Raw genomic sequence first — 20,893 nt, forward strand, 5'->3', positions numbered from 1 at the left:
CTGTGGTGCTGAGATGGTCATGAATCACGGGGAACGCTGGTCAGAGTTGTCACTGGTGGGTATTTGGGTATTTTTTCTCCTTGCACAATCGTCCACGTCAAGTTACAGGCGCCTGCCTACCTGCGCAGGGGGTGGCTGGCCCTCGGCTCCGCTGTTATTGTGGAATTGCAAAGACATCCTGTGGCTCACCGCTTCCTGGTCTAAAATACGTTAAATCTTCTCATCGGCTTACTGATCTCTCACATGCAGGTGAGGTCACACACAGGCACCCTGCTTGAAAGTTTTCTGTACTTGGGCAGGGTGGCCCTGCCAACGAGAGGGGTCGGGGTAGGGAAATCCCCTTGTGAAAGTGAGGAGGCTGAGCTGGGGGTGCTTGTGAAGAGGAGCTCGCTGATACGCTTTGGGGGTAGAGAGAGCCATCTCTTTGCCTTCCACGTTGTATTAGAAATAGGTGCAAAGGTAGTTGAATAGCAAAGTCAAAGCTTTGCTTCCACTGTGCGATGAAAGGAAGGGGAAGAGCCCTCATTTGGAAGTCGGTGCTGCAGGATAACTCAACTTTCCCTTTCTTCTTTAGAGTACTCTTAAAAAAAAAAAAAAGAGCTGTGCTGTGGCAAAGGTCAGGGCAGAGACTGCTGCATTCCTGCCTTGCCTTCCCATGTGCAGGGGACCCAGCGTGGTCTCGGAGGCTCTGCTCTCCTCACCCCTGCGCCAGCTGCCCTGGGCCCTTCTTGCTGAACTTCCCCCTGAACCCGCCTGGCTCCCTCCCACCGGGGGATTTCCAGGATGTGGCTGTCTCAGCTCTAACATTTTAAGGCGTCTTCAGAGGCAGGAATCTGACCTAAGACTCCAGCCTGGGCCGTGGGAAAGGGGCTGCACCCTCGTGTGTGATGATCCTGCCCGTCTGGGGCAGGCTGTGTCACAAGGAAGCATTTACAGCACAAGGGCAGAGGGGGAAAGTGATGCAGGAAGCAGCTCCCCAGCCTTGCAGCAACCAGCTGGGGAGGGTCTGGGTGCTGCGAGAGGGAAGGGAAGCAAGGCTGGGAGGCTGCTGGGTGCTGGGGATGCTGCATGTGCAGGTACCTGCCAGGGCTCACCCCTCTGGCTGCACGTTTCTCACTGCGCCTCGTGCTCCTCGATGCCTTGGGGTCTGAGCCCTGAATATCCCTGCGCTCCTTAGGGCCGGGGTTTGCAAGTGAAAAACGTTCCCTTCAGGGAGTTGCATCAGGGCAGCAGGAGCACTTTCTCTATCCTTTCTCCATCCCTGCTGCTCCCAGAGCAAACCGCCCAGAGCAGGAGGCAGAGCTCAGCCCCTGGCTGCAGCAGCGGAGGGAAGCAGCAGCCAATGTGGCCCCTGCGGGGAAGCCTCAGATGAGCAGCGAGGAGCAGCCCCGTGCTTCCCCCCGGCTGCCTCCCCCGCTCCCCTGAAGGCCCGCATTGCACAAGTGCTTTGGAGTAAATTCAGCATCTGGTTGAGCAATAGGTCAGGAGGATTTGCATGGTGCAGGGGCCCTGGGGAAAGGTTTCCCAGCTCCTGCTCAGCCGGCGAAGGCGCTGCGAGGACTGCTGGGGGGGGAGCGCTGTGCGAGCAGGGCTGGTGCCAGCTGGTTGCGCTCCTGCCTGTGGCAGAGGCAGGGAGCTGCTCTCCGCATGGAGCTGGCAGGGGATTTCCAGCACAGCCCCATCGGTGGCGACGTGCCATGCATTTGCCTGCTCTGCCTGCGGTGTTTGTGTTGCTTTGGCCCCAAGGAAGAGCTGGGGACCCGTGTGCTGGGAGCTCCTGCACCCGTGGAAGCAGCCCTGGCACAAAGACCCCGCGATGAGCAGGTTGGGAGCAGCCCATGACCCAGCCGGGGAAGCAGATGTCTGTCCTGGGGCTTGCTGCTGACCACAGGGCTGTGGCCAAGCCGCTCGGTGCTGCCCCAGTTTCCCCATCGGTGCAGTGGGATCCCAGGGGGCTTTCAGATTCCTTTCAGCGCTTCTTAAAGTGCTCAGAGTGGCTGCAGGAACTGCAGGATGGTCAATAACGTTTCTGGGCAGGTGGAGCTCTATGATTTCGTGCCTCTTTGCAGTGCGTACTGGTAACCTGGGAGGTGAAGCACTAGAGAAGGGGCAGTGCCTGAGAATTGACTGTTTCTCAATGTTTTGTTGCTTTTCTAGCTCAGAAAGAGGATGAGGGAGAGGCAGGGTCTGCTGCACCCACATTTGCAGGTGCTGGCCCTGGGGGAGCTGCCTGAAGTGACCAAGCAAATGCGTGGTCTTTGCCCAGAGGTCCTTCCAGTGGCTGCAGCGTTGATCCCTGTGGAGGTGGCTGCTTTGGGGCTGGCATTGTGCTGCAGCAGAGCCTCAGGCGTGGCTCATTTGCGGGGCCCCACTGCTTCTGGTGCTTCTGAGAAGCGTGGGGCCATCCCACCTGAGGAGGGTGCAGGAGCCAGGTCAGCGCAGGCTGAGTCAGGCTGCTGCTATGTGCATTGCATCAGGGCCCTGGGTGCGGGGCGCTGCATGGGCACGTCGGGAGGAGCCCTGCTCACTGCTGTCCCCTGCACCCCACCAGTCCCGGGGGAGCAGGGGCTGCAGAGGGGCTGTGCAATGGTTCCCTTGGGCTTCCCAGAACCCCGGGACTGGTGCAGGATCGGGCTCGTGGCAGCCACTGCACAGCACTGCGTTAATTCACGAGCAGCAGCAAACAAATCTGCCTGGTGCTGGCACCAAAAGCAGTATGGAAGTACTCCCGAAAAAGCCTCTGTGCTGGAGGCCAGGTCTCGTGGCTGCGGGATGGAGACAAGCAGGGTCACACGCTCACTGGCTGACCTTCAGAGGGGAGCCAAGGCAGAGCTCTGTGCTCGGGCCAGGTAAACTCCAGCCCATAGCAAGCAGCAGCTGGAGAGTAAACGGATAAGGTTTTTTTTTTTTTTCCTTTTTTTTTTTCCTCTTTTTTTCTGGCCCATCCCAGATACCCTTTATCTGGGTATTGTTGGGGTTGTTAAGTGCCAAGGGTGCAGGTAGCTGATGGTGGCAGCTGGTGCTGTGCTTGCCGGGAAGGGCTGAGCACGTGGGGCTGGAGATGCGGCGTGAGCAGTGGGAACATCCACGGAGGGAGTTTGCCCATCTCCTGGCAAGGAGCGGCTGGTTTGCATAGCCTTCTCAGCAGGCAGGATTATCTCGGCAGCAGGAAGCGCCGCTGCCACATGCTCCTTTGAACAACAGGAGCACAGCTATGAATTTGCCCTGAACACTTCCGTGAGTGAATCACGGCGCCGGCACACGCGGGTCCCCTCCTGGCACCTGGCGCCACGTGTTGGAGCCGGGCTGTGCTGTGCTTTGGGGGGCACCTGGAGCAGGGACCCCTCGTCAGCAGCGGGGGCTTTGCTGCGTGGTGCTGGGGTGGTGCTGAGACCCATCCTTGCCTGGTGGAGTCAAAAAGCTGAGCAAAGGAGACAAAGCAGGAGGCTGCTGCCTTTATTTCGTAGGGGCAGAATAGAGGCTGGGGGGGAGCAGTGGGGTTCCTCTCCCCTGTTTCAGGCTGAGGTTCCAGGGCTGTGGGACCAAGTCTGGCATTTGGGAAGGGGTGGAGGTGGGTTGGCACTGGTGCAGCTCAGCATCACTCAGGATCGAGCCCCTGCAGTGTCCTGTCCCACCCCAAGCAGCTCATCTCACCCCAAGAAGCTCGTCCCACCCCTGGGCTGAGCCCCTCGGCCCCTCCCTGGGCGCTGGGTCCCTTCCAGCAGGGCCCCGGCTGGGTTGCAACATGCACGGGGGATGCTGACAGAGCCGATGGATTTGTCCAAGGAGGAAGTAAACGGGGCAGTGCTTGGCTTTTGCAATCCCTCTATTGCTCCAGCATCTTCAGCTTGTGAAAGGCGCCGATGGGGGCTTTTGGTGATTGTTCTCCTTGTTCCTGGATGCTTCCAATGAGTTGCAACAGATAAGGGAGATGCTCCAAGCTGAGCTCCCCAGGGAGCACCCACCCATGCTGCAGTCACATTCAGTGGACGGCCCTGGCTGTGGGAACGGTGGGGACCTGCCCTGGGGCAGAGCAGGAGGCAGTGCGTGGCCTGGGGTGGAGCTCAGCCCCCCATTTCCTTTCTGGTACTGGCTGTGGTGGGTACGGCAGGAGCCGCACGTGGTCAGGGCTCCATCCTGTCCCCAAGGCACCGTCCCGATGCCAGGTGTGGGCAGCCTCCTGGCATTTCCATGTTTTTGGGAAATGGTTGCAGTTCTGCTAAATGGGCAGGGCAAGGCAGGGCTGGGCAGGACGGGGCAGGGCCCGGCTGGCACCACGTGTTGTGGGATGGAGGCTGATGACATGGGCGCGTACAGGGACACGGGAACCTGAGGGGATGGCGCTGTCCTGGCTCTGCTGGGGTGCCTGGGCAGGGTCCCCAGCGCTGAGCAGACCCCGAGGTACCCAGCTCCCGTCGGCACTTACAGCTCCTGCCTGTCACAGACCGCCGGTCCCAAAAAGTTGCCTGGGCATGGGACGGGCTGTCAGGGCTGCTCCATCCACTGCTGTCCTTTAACAGAGCACAAGGGTGAGCTGGCGCTGTGGGAGCACCGAGCCAGGCTCCCAGCGATGCCCAGCCACCAGTGCAGGAGCCGGGAGCAGCACACAGGCACTGAGGATGTCTTGGGGTGGCAGCCACGTTGTGGGGGCCTTGTTCTTCCCCAAGCACTGTCTCCATGACCCGGAGTCCCCACTCATACCTGCTGGGCCCTCTCCCTTGCTCCTGCTGGTGTTTGGCTCCTCTACGTCTCCAGGCAGCTCGGGGCTGTCCCCACCATCCCATTGCAGCGGGCGCTCCTGCAGCTGGGACAGGGCACGAGTGGCTGGGGGTGCCCAGGGACCAGGGGACCCCTGCCCCCCGGGGGCACTCACCCGCTGCCGTAGGCCTTGCTGCTCCCGCAGCAGCTCCAGGAACCGGCTGCTCCACAGCAGTTTCTCGGCACCCAGCTCGGTGCAGAGGAAGCGGACGTCGGCCTCCAGCGCCTCCAGCCTCCCCAGCACGGCCTCGCTGGCCTCACGCAGCCGCTGCAGCTCCACCACTGCCCTGGCACCACAGCTTTGCTCCACCAGCGCCCACCGTGCCTGATCCAGCACCAGGGACCCTCCTGCCCACCCTGGTCACAGCCCCCAGGGACCCACCTGCCTCCCTGGGCTCCAGCGCAGCAGCAGCAGAGGCCCTGTCCACCTCCTCCTCTTCCTCCTCCTCCTCCTCGCTCCCCTCGCCGCTGTTTTCCAGCCTCAGCAGCAGCACTGAGCTGAGCTGAAAGCCGCCATGGACAGCAGGGAGTGACACAGCTGTGGGCAGCTGAGCCCCACAGCCTTCAGCACTGACCCCGAGTGAGGAACCCCATTGTGCCATGGCCCCCAGGGACCTACAACCCCACTGCCACCACCAGAGAGCCGCCCGGCAGACCATGGCACCAGAAGTCTGATGTCTCACCGCAGCACCCAGAAGAGGCCCTGCAAGTATTGGGGCACGTCTGGGGATTTACCTCCTCGGTGAACTGGAAAGCAAAGTCCCAGCAGCTCTTGTAGCAGATCAGCAGGTACTGGAGGGAGAGGGCAGCGGGTTCAAACCCACCTCTGGCGGGGCAGATCCTGGAGCAGGGAGCAAAGGCCCCACATCCCCAGGGCTATAAACCATACAGTGCTGAGAACTGGCACCTCCTGCCCCAGGGATCAGGGTCCGAGTCCCACAGCGATGCGGCTGAATAGGGCAGTGACCTCAGCAGCACCAAAACCACAGCCCCCCCCCCCCCCCAACACAAACAGGTGCTTTCATCCCACAGGATGGACCCCCACCCTGCACCCTGGTCCCATGGCATGTTTGGAGCCCACACATGCATGGAAAGCCCTTAGGGAAGGAGGAGCCCCACGGTACTGACCCACGCCAGCCTCCAGAGCTGCCGCAGCCCCTCGAGAGCCATCCTGGAGAGCGACAGGAGCCACCGGCACCCAGTGCACAGGAGCGGCCTCCACCACAGCACTGACGGGCTGCGCCGCTTCCCCATGGGGACCCTGTGGACCCGGAGGTGGAGAGGTGACGTGCTGCAGCCCTGGGAGCTGCTGCCTCGCTCACCTGCCACGCACCAGGCACCGACGGGACACATGGTGGCTGCAGTGCTATGTGTCGGCACCAGGCTCTGCTCGCCCAGTGCCAGGCTCACAAAAAGAAGGGTGAGCACCTGGGGGGTCCTGCTCCCCCTTGGCTCTGCCCACTTACCTGGCAAAGCAGCCCAGCCCAGCACGGTGCTGCAGACAGGAGGCTGCGGGGGAGAGCTCAGCCGTGCCTGGCAAGCAAGCCGGACATGGCCATGGAGGCTGCTGCTCCTCCTGCCTGTTTGTAGCCTCTCGGCTGCTTGCTTGGGATCGACAAATGCCTGCCTAATCCTCTTGGTGATGAGGCTGTGCAGGGGCTTAGCGTTTCTCCTGCTCTGCCTCCAGTCACTATGAGGACAGCTGCTGTTCAGCCACCCTGCATTTACTCTGTTCAGGATTCATCTTCAGCAAGCAAAGGACTTGAGACTTCATTTAACTATTTTCAGCTTTCATTAGCATTCAGGTAAGAGCTTGTGCAGCTCTCTGACTCCAATTTCAAGGCAAGTCACTGGCTATCTCGGGAATCTTTAGTCCCCCAGGCTGTTTAAGAAGAAAAAAAGACAGGAAATAAAAAAGGTTTAGGCACAACTGCCAGAGTCAGACTTCAGGCTCTGTCTCACACCACTTTGTAGGTGACAGTGCTCATGTCCCCAGACATGATCAGAGCACCTGTTACATTGGCACCACAGCTGCAGAGCTGTCACAAGCAGTTCTCGCTCTGGGACAAGCAAATCTGCTCCCTCTGCTGGAATAGACCCAGTGGGCACCGCAGCCTTTTAATCTCACCTCTTGTGGCAGCCAAAGAGCTGCTGCCCATCAGCAGGACACGGGAGGGAAGAGCTGCCAATCAGCAGATCTGGGTTCCTTTAACTACAAACAGTGTTTCCCATGTAGCCTTCTAGCCTTGCTCGCTCCTCAGGGCTCCTAGCATTAGAGCCTGTCCTAATGAGCAGTGGCTGTCCCCTTCTTTTAGGGACAAACACTGCTGGGAGGCTGGAAAGGTTGCGTTTTCACCTCGTCCCTGCAGCACCGATAGGTACCCCAGGGAAAGCAGAGCTGATTGACAGTTTGCCGTATAAAGTGCTCGTACATCTAGGTGTCCAAGGTACGTGAGCCCTTTTGCTGTTTCTCTGCAGGGAAATGTTTTGGCCAAAAACAGCTTTCCTTGAGGTCAAAGAGGTGGAGCAAGGACCCTCTTGAGTTCAGGCCCTCTTATAAGCCTTGCTTTGGAACAGCAGTATCAGTGTGAGAAAAGTGTTTTTTGTACCAAGGCCAAGTAGTCAGAAACCATCAGACAAGTCATCTTTCTCCTGTAACTATAGAAAAGTAAGGCCTTTTAGGAGTTTATGGCATTTCCACATCTTCCATCCCCCTGTATATAACTTCTTAAGAGGAACAACTTAAAACACAGAAAAGTAGGACAGCTTTGCTGCTCTCCCATTAAGCCATTACATCCCAACTTCCCCACAGATAAGCAGCAATCCTGACAGGACAGTACAAGGGATACCTCCAGAGGGTCATGAGACAAGGAACAGCTACTATGTGAAAATGGAAGAACTCCAGCAAAGTCCTCACGATCAGATGGAGCATAAAAAGCACTAGCAGTCAAAATTTTGACTGAACAAAAGATGAGAAGAGAGACAAATGTAACTTTTATTGTATATGTACAAATGACAGAAGTTTGTATTAAAAAGAGAATCCACCCAACCTCAAAGACAGCACACAGCAAGTTGGCTTTGAGCTCCTGCCTTCCCTGCATCTAAAAGCAGTGTGTAAACGTTAGGGGATGGTGTTCAAAATAAAAGTTAGAGAAAATGGTTAGCCACCTTGTTCTCTGCTTGTGTAAGAATCAAACTGAGATGTTCCACAAAATGAAGTACCTTCCTCTCTACATGGATTACAACAAACAAACCAAAAGCCAATTTGTTAACTACACACTTTGGTTGAAAACAAAACAAAAACAACCAAAAAAACCTCCCACCTACAACCAAAAAAAAACAAAACAAAATATAAACAACAAAAAAAACCATGAAGCTAAGTATCAGTAACAAAAAGTAATCTAAGTCTTACAACATGGATGGGACAAACTGAATCATACCCCAATTCCAGCAGAAAAGAAAATGCCTCTCCATGGTTTTACAGATGACAGGGGTGGCAGCAGCAAGATCAGCCAATTGTAGGAAGTTCCCAACTGAGCTGGAAGCACAGAATAGTCAGGAATTCAAGACTACTACTACTACACCTTTGTCTTCCTGTAAGTCAGGTGATTTAAAAATGATGCAAAGTACATGGTCCAAGACTTTCTCCCCCAATCTGAGTTCTTTAGAGTGAACCACTCCCTTCTGCATACACTTGGCCAAAGAGCTGCCATCGTGCTCATTCAGTTGACTGGCATTTTTCTTGGTGGGGATTCATGTAGACCTAAATCCCAGAGGCTTCATCACTGATGAGTCTAGTAGTCCTGCAGAGAAAGGAAAAGACGGGCACATTAAGACCTTTCTACTTCCAACTCTGCTTGCAGAGCTGGGATTCTTAGTTTCCTCTCATTTCTACATACCATTAGCTGAAGGCAAAACAGAAAAGAGATGATTTATTTTTTCTTGTAGCTGAACATTTAAAAGAAAGGACCCTTCAAAACCTTGGTTCAAGAACGCATCAACCAAAACCAGGTGCTTTTAATATTGCACTTCATGACAAGACAGAAGGACGCAAACCAGCCGTTTTCATAAGAGGTGCATGTGACTTGATTGTGACCTAGCTTCATAACAAGCCTGCCTGGACTTATTTATTGTTAAATCCACAAGACAACGATTACTTCATAATAAGAAAAACAACATCCTAAATTACAGCAGAAGGAGGCTTTTTACGATTAGGGATCAGTCAGCCACTCAAGTCTATGGATGAGCAATGAAAACAATGACAGAGCACTGATACTTACGGCTCTTGGCTTTTTGTTTAACTTGAGATCAATCCTGTGGTTGGAAAGATAAGAGAAATGTCCATTTCAATACATTAAACAAACACTAGAGTTCAAAGAACCAGCTACTGCATATGGCACAGGCTACAACAAAGACTATTTGGTTAATTCAATCCACATTCTCAATTCGGCTGAGCCAAATCACTGTCCCAATATTACTGGACAAAAGAGCAGCAAAGAGAGGGAGAGTGGATTCTTTATTCTTTGCCAAAATGCATAATCCGTTCCATTCAAAAAAAGAGTTAATAAAGGTTCATAATAAAAAGTCACAGGGAAGTTACGCAGCATAAAGAAATAAGGTTAAATACGCATGCTCTATGTTAATTTGTTAGATGTGTAACTATGCCATAGGTAATTACTCAGACATAGTGGTAATGGTTATTTACTTTGAATAGAGATAGGAGTTTAAGATGACAGGAATTACACGAGTCAAAGGTACTGAGTTTATTACATTTTCCAGAAAGAAATATCCAAGTCTACACTAAACTCCTTAAGAAGCAAAGCCAGAAGAATCAGTTTTTAAACTAAGTTTTAAAGTTAAAAAGTTTATCTATTTAAAAATGAAATAGAGAGGTAAAGAAGAGTGAAGTTAATTTAATTTTGCTGAAGTTATTAAATAAAATGTTACCTCCATCACGCTTTTCTGTTTTTAAAAAAAACTTCCCAGCCTAACCTAATATACATACCTACAATTAAACAGATAAACTATGGGTTAGAAAGGTCTCAAAAGGCACATTGGTGTCTACACACTAACAACACAGCACAAGTACTAATTCAAGTCAAACTTACTCAAAGTCATAATCAAACATGCCAGACGGGCTGAGGGGCAGCATTTGAAAGGAAGAAAGCAATAGAAATTAATATACTAATGAATTAAATAAATTAGTTGATTAGCCACCCTAGCGAGATTACTAAAAAAAAATAAAGAAAAAAATAAAGCCAGTGTTCAAATGCCATAAAGTTCTTAAGATATCTTAAACAGAATTGGGCACAAAAAGCACTCCAGATTTGACAATCCAGAGTCCCCCTCCCCAATTGGATTTCTGGGAAAAAGAGGTGTTAAAACAGAGGCAGAGTAGTTTTATGGAGGGAATATTAAGTGCTGAAAAAGGAAACTATCAGGTACTTAAGAGTGCGCGCTAGCTCACAGGCAAAGAAAAAAACTGATTTGCTTGCAAAAACAAACAAATGGGTGGTCAGAAAGCAGTGGCTTTGTCTAGATTACTAAGCAAAGCAAAGCTTGTTCAGGCAGAGAGGTGGCGACAACCATAAAATTATGTGTCCAGCTATGCATTCAAATGTTCTCAAAATGCACACACACACACACACATCCTCTTACACTCACTTCCTTTAGAGAGCTAAAACGGTAACACGGAGAATTGGCCGAATCTAATTACAGTTTGGTTACATTCCCACCCCTTGTCTCAGCATTCACCCTGACACCACAGCACTATCTCTAAAAGCAGTTCTGTCCCAGAGCTAATAGCTGTATCGGTCAGAGAGGACTCATCATCAACTCATCTGTAACTTAGAAGCTTCTCAGCATCAAATTTCTACGAGGTTGCAGTATTGTTTTCTCCTGAAACACTTTGTAGCCAGGAAAATTGCTGAATGCAGAAAATAATCATCTTGGCCTTTTTGTGGTCTGAGGGAAGAGAGGACAGCTTCAACAGCAACACTTCCATCTGATTCCCTCTTTTAACTGTTAGAAATTTAACCGCCTATTCACAGGAGTTCTGCCCAATCTGAATCCAGCTTTCCCTACTGCTCTTGATGGCAATTAAATTAGAAAAACCTAAGCTATGCAAGTGGAGTCAGTGCACCTCCAGGGTGTCTGTTCCCAGCACCGGCCAATTCTTCAGGAACAGGTGAGCAGAACTCAAATGTATGCTGGCAAATGAAAGAGCTTCTGAACAAGATCTGCCATAAAAAGGTTGGGACTGGTTTTTGTTTTGTTAAAACCTAGATATACTTGAAAATTGTTTGGTCTCTTCTGCTGAAATTTAGGGGATAGTCATTAACAGCAATCACAAGTTTAACAGAGTTTGTGCTACAGACAAATTGAATTATCTTCATTATCTGGCCATGCTAAGCATCACAGAATAGTCAATTACTAATTGCAAAAACCCTTCTGTAATTTAGATGTGACTGATGTATCTCTTAGGATGATAAGAAGTGCCATACCAGATCAGACCAGGGCTCCTCATGTCCAATATTCTGTCTCCGACAGTAGCCAGTACGAGCTGCTTCAGTGGAAGGAATGCAGAAGAAACCCCAAAGCAACACAACCTTTCAGTAGGGCAGTTTCTTCCTAACTCTTGGCACTAAAGTTTGGGTTATGTAATGGAGCAAAAGAATTTATATTATTTACGGCATTTGTACTGGACCCCACTGTATCTGCAGTGGATTGGTTTGTTGTCCATATAAGTGCAGAATATAATCATAAAATTTGTTTGAAATAGCAATTTTCTTATGCTGTACTTCAGTTCTACAGGTTGTTTCTCTGAACTGGTTTATAAACGTAGTTTCTTGTGTTACTGCTGACCTTCTTTCCAATTATCTACAGGCAAAAAAAAGACCTCTGAACTGCTTTTGATTCCTAGCTCATAAGGAACCAAAGAGGACATCCAATACTTGAGGATGTTTGCCTGACTCAGACTGCTGTAGGAGGAGAATCCTGATCTAAGAATTAAAGACATGCTAATGACTCAAAACCTAATGAAGAAGTAGTAGTTAAACAGTATTCAAGCACTACACCTACCTCCATATCTCGCAGACCAACCTTCCCCCAGCAATCCTTGGGAATCTTTACCACTTTTCTTTAAAACATTTCTCTTGCAATTGTATGGGAAGGTCCCTCAAAGAGGGAAATCCATCCACACACAATGCGAGCAAGCTCAAAGGTAGCAACACTTAATTTTTTAAAAACTCCTTTACTTAATTATTTAAAGCTTCTTTGCTTCCAATAATCTTTAGATATCAGTTCCTGCAATCATTTCCAGAGAAGTGTAGCTCTGCAGTTACGTCTCTTGTCTCTTTCTTTCCAAAAACATGGATTTCCACAGACTTTCTCCCCCGAGGGCACAGCACTATTGCACTCCACAGAAATCCTTGGGCTATACCAAGGGGGTTCTGAGGCACGGTAAGAAGCAGGGTATGTTGGCCCTGGGAGAGCATCACTATAAAGCAGTTAGATTATTTCTGATTTCTGAGCCCTCAGCCTATGCTGCATCATGCCGTAAAGGCCAGAATCGGTCATCTAAATTCAACCATACAGAGTTCAGCAACTGTGTTTCGCATGAATTTCAGGCCAGTTTAGTAACACTCTGAGGTTAAAAAAGGTTGAGAAAGCAACTCGTGCATGTCATAATCAAAAACTCTCAGCTTGGGACATGACAACAGGAAAGGTTTGGAGTGGAAATCGTGGCAAAGATACTCAGAGTGTCCACAACCCCCAAAACATTTTGTTGTTTTTTCCATCCTCCTTCTCCAAAGAAAGCACTGACATTCCTATCTTCCTCGGTTCTAGAGAAATCAAGAAGCACACACAGGAAGCCACAATGTAATCTTCCTCTAGTGGAGGGAAGAAAGCTTTACTCTCCTTGACAGAGAAAAGAATTGATAAGGCCTTGTCAAAAGCAGAGCTGTACCAGAGCTGCAATTAGTACCCTGTGCTGACTGCTTGTGTAGCTACCTCAGCATGTTCTCCTCCTTGACACAATGGGTGCAATGGGATCCTGATGAATACTACATGGTGCACACAACTTAAAAACAAGTGGAATTACCAAAACAAATGACCCGAGCTGTTCATTATTCTAACAAGTTACTAGTTCCTTTCACATATTAAAGTCTATTCAACAACAGCTAGCCATTCACAAGGCATTCCTAGAAGGCTGCTGGTATCACTAACCTGTGTCGATTTTTGTTCTTCCGTTTTTTGTGGCTGCTATGGTGGCTCCCAGAAGTGGAGGAAGCAGCTTTCTGGGGTTTCACCCCCTGCACGGATCCATCCAGCTCTTCAGCATCTTCCTGGCTGGGCTCATTCTCCTGATTGTGAAAGTCTGGAGAAGTGTCACTCTCTGTCCCACTGCCTGGCTCCCCTAGAGTGGGACAAACACAGAAGAGCCCAGTGGTTACCTCCCCACAGCTCACATCCCAGGCTGCTCCCGTGCAGCCCTGCGCAGAAGTCAAACACCCAGCAACAATACAGAAGGCAGCAGAGGTATACTGAGCCTTAGACCAGGAGATAAATAAGAGAACCTGAAAAATCGTTCTAAAGTACAACAAGCTACCTCGCCAGTGACTGAAGCATGCTAGAATTGCATCTGATTTGCTATTAATTACATAAATATTAAAAAAAAAAAAAATCAAACTAATCGTAAGTGGCAAATATCCTCAAAAAATTAGGGGAAGAAGTATGAAAATTAAAATTTCTAGTACCAAGCACTGGAAATGCAGCACTGCTTCTTCATCAGCACGTAACACATAAGTTACAGTGGCAGCAAGTCTAACTCAGGAGGAAAGGTCTAAACATTGAGAGCTCACAAGTAGTTTCCGAAAGTGGAGCTCCCAGCTCCTCCTAAAATCACTTGCAACTGACTGAAAGACACACAAACAGAAATGGATTGCTTCAGTTCTTCTAGCCTTTTTCTCCAAAGAGCACCAAATCCATATAAATATATTTTATGCACAGCAAACTCTCACAAAACATAAAAGTTCACGCAACAAATTGAGCTCAACTTTACTCCTGTTTCTTACAGTGTCACTGTTGAATTTACTTGAATTTGAACACTCAGGAGCTGGCCTGGGCGGACCAGCGTCAGACCCCTGACGGGGAGAGCTCCAGGGGGGCAGTGAGTAGGGCGGGAATCCAGAGAACCGAAGACAAAGCTCAGTTGCAGTGAGAACCCGAGCGCTTTCCAATTCTGCCAGTTCAGAGAGAAATGAAGAGGTGACTTACGCTTCTCAATGAGCTGGTCTTGAACTCCAGCTAATGCACTGACCGCCTAGAAAATTGAAAGGGACGTTAATGACAGCAGTAACTCACTCTCCACTTGTCACACGCTCAAAAAGCGCGGCAAACTGCCTCACAGAGAAAGACGCATCAGGTCTTTGCCTCAGAGAACTTGCAACCAAGCACCAGCACGGCAGAGCAGGAAGGAGTTAGGGCAAAAAGAAGATGAGAACGGCAACAAGTGCACAGCATGGGTGGTTGTTGGCTGTGGTTACCTTTCACCTCTCCAGGTGCTAGGAAAAGGGTTTCTGAAAGAGACTGCAAGGTGGGAATGAAGATGCTTGGGACGGGGAGGTAGGGAAGGTAGAGGATATTATACAGAAAGGTGGTCTCGCAGCGGTGAGCACCGCGGGACCTGCCAGGACCAACACTCACCGCCGCCGAGGTGACCGAGGACTTGCTGAAGAGCCTCTCGGCCTCCTTGAACTTGCGGTTCCTCCGGTCGTTTTTGCTGTTGGAGTTCCTAAAAACGGAGAAAACCAGCATCGCGGGGGGGGCCCGGCGGGGCGGGCCGGGGCCGGGGCCGGGGCAGAGGCCGGGCCGGGACTCACTTCTGGTTGGTGAGGTAGCGGTCCCAGCCGCGGATGATGTTGCCGTACATCTGCGTGTCCTCCAGGTAGCTGCCCTCGAAGGCGTAGATCTGCCGCTCCAGGTTGGCCAGCGTCTCCTGCCGGGCACAGCGCGGGGCATGGAGCGGGACCGGCCCCCGCGGCCTAGGCCCCGCCGCCCGCCTCCAGCCCCGCGGCCTAGGCCCGGCCCTGCCCGGCCCGGTGCCCCCCGGTCCCCTCCCGGCCCGGGAGCCGTCCCCGCCGCCTCACCGCCAGCTCCTGCTTGCGCTTCACCAGCTCGGCCAGCTCCCGCCGGGTGTCGGGGATCTGCGGGGGGCCGCCGGCCTTGGCGTGCAGCGCGGCCATGGCGGCCTGAGGCGGGCGGGCGGGCGGCGGCGGGGACGGAGGCTGCGGTGCCCGGTGGTGCCGCCGGGGGCAGCGCTGAGCCCGGCCGAGGCCACGGATCCGCCCCGGTTCCTGCTCCAGTCCCGGCCCCGGGTCCGCCCCCGGTGCCGGTTTCGGTCCCCGCCCGCTGCTCGCAACGGGAAAAAGCGGGGCCGGGTTCCCCCCGGTGCGACCCCGCCGGGATGGGGGTCCCCGCCCCGCCCCGCGGGTTATATTCGGGGTTTTCGTTTAAAAGAGGCTTCGTGAGGGTTTGCTGCACGGAAATGTGCGGGAAGGGTGTCTGCACTGTGCCCCGTGCTGCAGGGATGGGGTAGGGACAGGCAGGTGAAACCCCCTGACTGAGGGGTTTTCCCCATTACTGAGGGAAAAACAATAATCACAAAATACAGATGTCCGTACAGAGCAGCTTGAACGGCCTCCAGGGAGTTCTTAAAGGTTTGGTGCCACTCAGTGCGAACGTACAATGCTCGACCCGATTCTTTGACTGCAGCAGCAGCAGCTTGTTTGAAACCACAGATGAGCATTCTTCAGTAGACGCAGGCAAAGATCCTGGTCAGGATGAGCCGGGTTCACAGAAGAAGGGCGTTGAGAAAGCACAGAAATGATCCTGAACTTTCCTGCTCAGCCCACAGAGACCCCCAGCCAGCATGCCCGTGCATCAGCTGTGTAACATTGCTCAGCAATCTTCAGCGTGCACTGGTGTGTAAACATGCTGAGAACTCAGGTATCTTCAGAACATAAGGAAACTTTACACTGAAAGTAAGGCAATAAAATATGAGACCTGGCATTCAAATGCTGCACCGTTTGTAAAAGAGGGTTACTTTTGTGTTCATCACCACTTGGTGCATTGCAGCTCCTTGAATCCCATCATTCTGGAGGAAAACAGGCTGCTTATAAAACCAATTAGTAAAAATGGTACAGCAAAAATCAAGAGCATGGATGTGCTATTATAACATACTCAGGTTTGTAAAAATTAATTTGCAAAATAGATGCAGTAAAGTGTAGAGTATTTGGGGATTTCACTCGTCTCTTTTTGTGTTTCCAGCCCAAGGACTGAACAGGACTTGAGCCTGAAACCAGCCGAGGCCATTTCCTAGCAAGGTGTGAAAGGGTCACAAGTGGCAACCCAGCAGGGTCATGTAAAAAAAACTGAACCAATCTGAAAAAGTAAAAAAGTTTCATTTAAGCAAGACAATATCATCTCTCTTCTCTGTCTCAGCTGTAAGGATTCCATCTTCATGACTTCCCTTTGTGAAGAAATAACCCCAAGTGGATCATTTCAACATGTTCTAGAAGTAGCTGAGCATACTCTGCACACATTTTTGTCTGATTTGAACTTTTTAGTTGGGTTCAAGTCTCTAGTAAACTATGCTAGTTTATTTAAATGCTCTGAAATAAGTGCGACTTGATGGGCTGGTTTGCCCTTTCGTGCTACTGATATCCCTGGCTTAAACCCCAGCTGTTTCCTAGCAAGAGCCTGTCTGCATCCAAGGGCAAGCAGCCCGGACACAGCACTAAGCTACCTGCTGCACGCTCAGCTCAGAAAGGCCTGAGCAAAGAAAAGCGCTACAAGCCCTTACCGTCCTCCAACCTCACAGCACCTGCAGCACACAAATCACGCAAACTTTTCTTTTTAAAACTTCTTTCACGTTCTTAACATGGAAACGAGTACTTTGATAGCATGGGACGAAAGACACACAGGTAGCAGACCGCAATTGCTGTGGGTGCTGCAGGGTCAAAGTCAGAGGTGCTGGGGAAGTGGCAATCGGTGGTAGTGTGCCCACGGTGCACGCAGTCCGACAGAGCACACACACACACCCCGTGGTTCTTCAGGGTATTGACACAGGACCTGTAACTGAGGCAGCTGCAACCTTACCAGTCCTGAGGTAACGTGGCACCATCTATTCAGTCCTGCTTTTACTAAAAGATAATGCTGAAGTAACAAAAAAGTTGCATGAGTTACAACAGGATGGTATTTGTTAATTCTACACTTTCCAACCGCTGAACCACTTTGTTGAACGTCACAGCTGTGATAATTTATACCTTCAGCATCTCTCTCACCTTTCCAGGCTTGTCAAAACACAAAATGCACCTATTTCAAGGAATATAAAGGAAGAGAGGGACACTAGAAAAATCTCATAACTAAAAGGAATTAGGGCTAAATTTACAAATTCTTTATTTAAAAACCCCTGGAGTATATATAAAGGAGATCCTCCTAGTCAAAACTCATTCTGCCTACTGCTTGAAAACCTACGCCAATGCCCCATATTTACACCATCAATGTTCTAGCCTGTGTATACAGTATGCAGCCCCTGCATACACCAAGTATATACACAGCACGTAGGAATAGCATGTGTGACCACAGAACAAACATCCAGGCAAATTAGGAAACAGTGTGGAAAACATTACACTTCTTACATCGTAAAGCAAACCATGGGAAGTAGACATCCAAAAATATGCAAGACGCAAGTACTTGCAGTAAGTAGAATCGGTTTTTCTCTTCCTAAAGTATTGTTTTCATTTACAGGGTGGGGGTAGAAGAATATTTTAAACAAATGGCGGTTTAACTTTTTATATATATAAAAAAAAAAAACTTAAATAGTGCAAACTGGTTAAAACATGCCACCACAGAACAGGTACTATACGTAATACAAACAAAACCAAGAAGTTACTCGCGGGGCAGTGGTGCTGTCGGAGATAAAGGCCCTACCTTTAGGACTAGATATTCAACGCCCAGTAACAGTTTCAGCATCCTCTGCTGCAACACACGCTGGGCATACACCGACCCGGGCCTCAGCCCTCCCAAATCAAGTTACTGTAACCTAAAATTCGAGGAAGCGCTTCCTTCAGTTTCCATTTGCGTTATAATTTCCAGGGAGTCGTCTGGTAAAATGCCCACGGCTGAAAGTTATCGTAATGCAATCTAACTACCCAAAACATACAGACGCAAGGGGGGCTTTGCAACACTTGTGCCTTTTTAGTAGGAAGGCTGGTAAATTGTCCTGTCTAGAACTAACCTGGCAAGAGATTTGGCAAACTCTACCAAACAAGACACGTTACAAAGTGTATCGGGTCACCTCCTAACTAAGATCTCAGTTAAGTAGCATTTTCAAAGGGTTATGACAAAACAGGTAATAAAAATAGTTTTAAATATGCTCGCTGCGTTTTACATCGTTTTCTAAAAGAGAAGTCTTTTAACGTTTGCTGAATATTTCCAGCATCACAACATTCACATCCAGGTGCTCTTTTTGCTTGTCAGGGGGAAAAAAAAAAAAAAAAAAAAAAAAAAAGAAAACACAAAGCTGGATTTCCTGAAACGCAGAACTATCAAAGATGAATAATCAGCGAAGTCCCCCCAAAATAAAGCATGACAACTGATCAGCAACAGAAGGACTTTAAGGCAATAAGGGGCATCAGTGCTTTGATGCTCCCATGTTTACATCCCAACGTATGTTCTCTTGAAAAAGTTTCTCTCCCCTGCTCCCGCCCCCCCAGTTTCCTCCTCATCTGTTAACTGTCAGACTCTTCCTCCTTCTCCTCCTCATCATCATCGTCCTTTGTGTTGGCCTCAGATTTATCTGAAGATTCGTGGAGGAGAACGTACTCCCTGCTGCTGAACCCGAACTTCAGCACATCCTTCTCTTTCAGTTCGTAGTAACGCTGAGGTTCAATCCGCTGGTTGTTGAGGAAAGTGCCGTTGCCAGAGCCGAGGTCAATGATGTACGGCCTGACCCTCCGGCCGACCGTACCGTCGGCACGAGTGTACTCCACAAGCCTAGCGAGACAAAAAACACCATTCCAGTCACGGCAGCGAAACAGGAAATCCCCTGCTCCACACGCAGATGGATTTTGGAGCGCATCGGCCCCAGTGCAGTTAGGTGTTAACTGTACTGCAGAGATCTGAACGAGTAAAACGTGAGAAGCGAGAGACGGGATGAGAACGGGAAAATCCCCGAAACATTCCGACAGCCATCACCTCCTGCAACTTACTGCGATCTAAGGCAGTAACTCCTAACACACAACAGATGGCTCTTCCTTAAGAGAGCAGCTCTGTCTTCCAAAGCACGCAACCCCTGCTGCTTCAACAGGAGCTCAGCAGTCTCTGCTGTGAAAACCCAAATGCAAACCTCCCCTTGAAACGCTTTTACTGCCAATTACACCTGCTACTTATTCCAGCTCAGACGTACGCGCAGTTCTGCGTTTAACCCTGCTGGGTTGTTTGTCTGAGTAAAAGGCTGCTCGTGGTTAAATGAGAGGAACTGCAAATAGTTTTGATTGCTGCTAGGATGTTGTGCAGCAGTCATAAAAAAAAGAAACAGCTTACAACACACACGTACTTGTAAACCATGCGTAACTACTTATTTTTTTCCCCCCCATTTATTTTATTTTTTTCACAAATTACCGAATAACCCCGTGCCACCAGCAGGCACGCAGAGGAATACCTACCGGTACTGGAAGACAGCGTGCTGCTTTGAGCAGGACGGGTGGTCGATGGGAATATCTGCAATCCTGCGGTGCCTGCCCAGGAGGTAAGCGCTCTGCCTGTGAATGTACATGACCGGGAGGAACTCGTCGTTTTTAAAAGGGTAGAGGCGCCACCGCTTCTTCGGAATCCGAGCCTCGGGGGGCTCGCTGTACTTGATCACGACCCCTCGGAAGGTGTTGGTGTCCTCCAGAAGAGCCCCAGACAGTTCAAAGCTTGGTTTTTCTTTCTTTACAGCAGCTTTATCTTTTGGTTTGTTATCAGACTGCCCGAGTTCTGGATTCTGGTCAACGCCGCTCCCTTCGTTGTTTTGCCGGTGCTCTCGCCTTCTCTCGTTATAAAACTCTCTCTCCGCTTGCTGCTCGCGCATGTTCTGAGCATCCCTCTCTCGCTCGTGGCCTCGACCTCCAGGCCTTTCACTGGGATCTTTCCTTCTGTCTGCGTGATCTCTGTGTCTGTCTCTGTCACCGCTTCTGTCTCGCCTGTGTTCCTGCTCCGATGGGTATTTCTGCTTTCGCTCCTCATTTCCTCTACGAGGATGTTCGTCTCGCTCCTGTAAGGAAGAGCCGCTTAGGGTGAGGTGTTTAGAATTAGAACAGAGACGCAGCAAATCTACTTCGGCAAAGGTGACCGAGGCTGGGCTCGCAGGCAGGCAGGAACACTGAGCTACTTACAGCAAGACTCGAAGCGCGGAGCGGTGAGACGTTACCCTATGAGACTCTTTTAATTCCCAAGGCATTTTACAAGGATTTGAGGAAGAAAACCGCCGGACCAGAGGCTGGTTTCCGGACCTCCCCCAGCCGAGCCTCTCGGAAGCCGCAGGAGGAGCCCCGCTACGAGCCCCTCGGGCCGAGCCGAGCCGCGGGCAGCGCACAGGACCGTGCCCGTCCGTTAACGCCTCCCTTTACCTGCTTCACCTTCACCGCGCCGTGGTGCGGGCTGCGGCTCCGCCTGCCGCGCGGGGACCTGCTCCGGCGGCCGGCCCGGCTCCGCCGCTTGGGCGACCTTTAAGGCAAGGAGAGGAGGAGCAGTGAGAGGCGGGAACCGGGCCGGGCACAGCGCCGGGCCCGCGGCCACCGCCCGGGCCTACCTGCTGCTGCCCCCGCGGCCTCCCCGCCGCTCGTCGGCCGGCGGCGACTGGCTGCCCCCCCGCGCCGAGCGGGAAGCGGAGCGCCGCGGGCTGCGCTTCTCGACCTTCACCACCACCTCCCCGCCCCGCCGCCGCTGCTGCTGCTGCTGCTCGGCCCGGTGCTGCCGCTGCTCGCCCCGCCGCCGCTGCTCCGCCGCCTCCTCCATGGCCGCCGCCGCCGCCGCCGGCCGCCACCGCCGGAAGTGGGCGCCGCTTCCGGCCCTTCCCCGGAGTGCT

General features: G+C 51.3%; 2 protein-coding genes and 1 long non-coding RNA gene across 8 annotated transcripts; 1 reads left to right on the forward strand and 2 right to left on the reverse strand.

Annotated features, from left to right (window-relative positions):
* Window positions 1–7,734: 7,734 nt before the first annotated feature.
* Window positions 7,735–15,075, reverse strand: MEAF6 (MYST/Esa1 associated factor 6). Of its 6 annotated transcripts, none has more exons than XR_005814333.1 (8): window positions 14,910–15,075; window positions 14,643–14,758; window positions 14,467–14,554; window positions 14,038–14,083; window positions 12,988–13,177; window positions 9,706–9,763; window positions 9,039–9,072; window positions 7,735–8,561 (listed from the first exon to the last, which is right to left on the reverse strand). XR_005814333.1 is itself a non-coding variant. In XM_040534704.1 (8 exons), the coding sequence occupies exons 1-8, from the start codon at window positions 15,003–15,005 to the stop codon at window positions 8,553–8,555; spliced, it is 609 nt and encodes a 202-aa protein (XP_040390638.1). In that variant the 5' UTR covers window positions 15,006–15,075; the 3' UTR covers window positions 7,735–8,552. The 6 variants fall into 6 exon arrangements, 4 of the variants coding, with proteins under 4 accessions (XP_040390638.1, XP_040390639.1, XP_040390641.1 ...); XM_040534704.1 differs by lacking the exon at window positions 9,706–9,763 and adding an exon at window positions 9,867–9,896; XR_005814334.1 differs by lacking the exon at window positions 7,735–8,561 and adding an exon at window positions 11,262–11,401.
* A 138-nt stretch (window positions 15,076–15,213) lies between these two features.
* On the forward strand, window positions 15,214–16,225 carry LOC121058761. The gene is made up of 2 exons (XR_005814336.1): window positions 15,214–16,006; window positions 16,090–16,225. It is a non-coding gene; the product is annotated as an uncharacterized LOC121058761 (long non-coding RNA).
* SNIP1 (Smad nuclear interacting protein 1) lies at window positions 16,205–20,846 on the reverse strand. Its single transcript, XM_040534695.1, has 4 exons — window positions 20,618–20,846; window positions 20,436–20,532; window positions 19,491–20,080; window positions 16,205–18,819 (listed from the first exon to the last, which is right to left on the reverse strand). The coding sequence occupies exons 1-4, from the start codon at window positions 20,821–20,823 to the stop codon at window positions 18,555–18,557; spliced, it is 1,158 nt and encodes a 385-aa protein (XP_040390629.1). The 5' UTR covers window positions 20,824–20,846; the 3' UTR covers window positions 16,205–18,554.
* Between the last annotated feature and the right edge of the window lie 47 nt (window positions 20,847–20,893).

This window comes from Cygnus olor, chromosome 23 (assembly GCF_009769625.2).
Source record: "Cygnus olor isolate bCygOlo1 chromosome 23, bCygOlo1.pri.v2, whole genome shotgun sequence".
NCBI lineage: Eukaryota > Metazoa > Chordata > Aves > Anseriformes > Anatidae > Cygnus > Cygnus olor.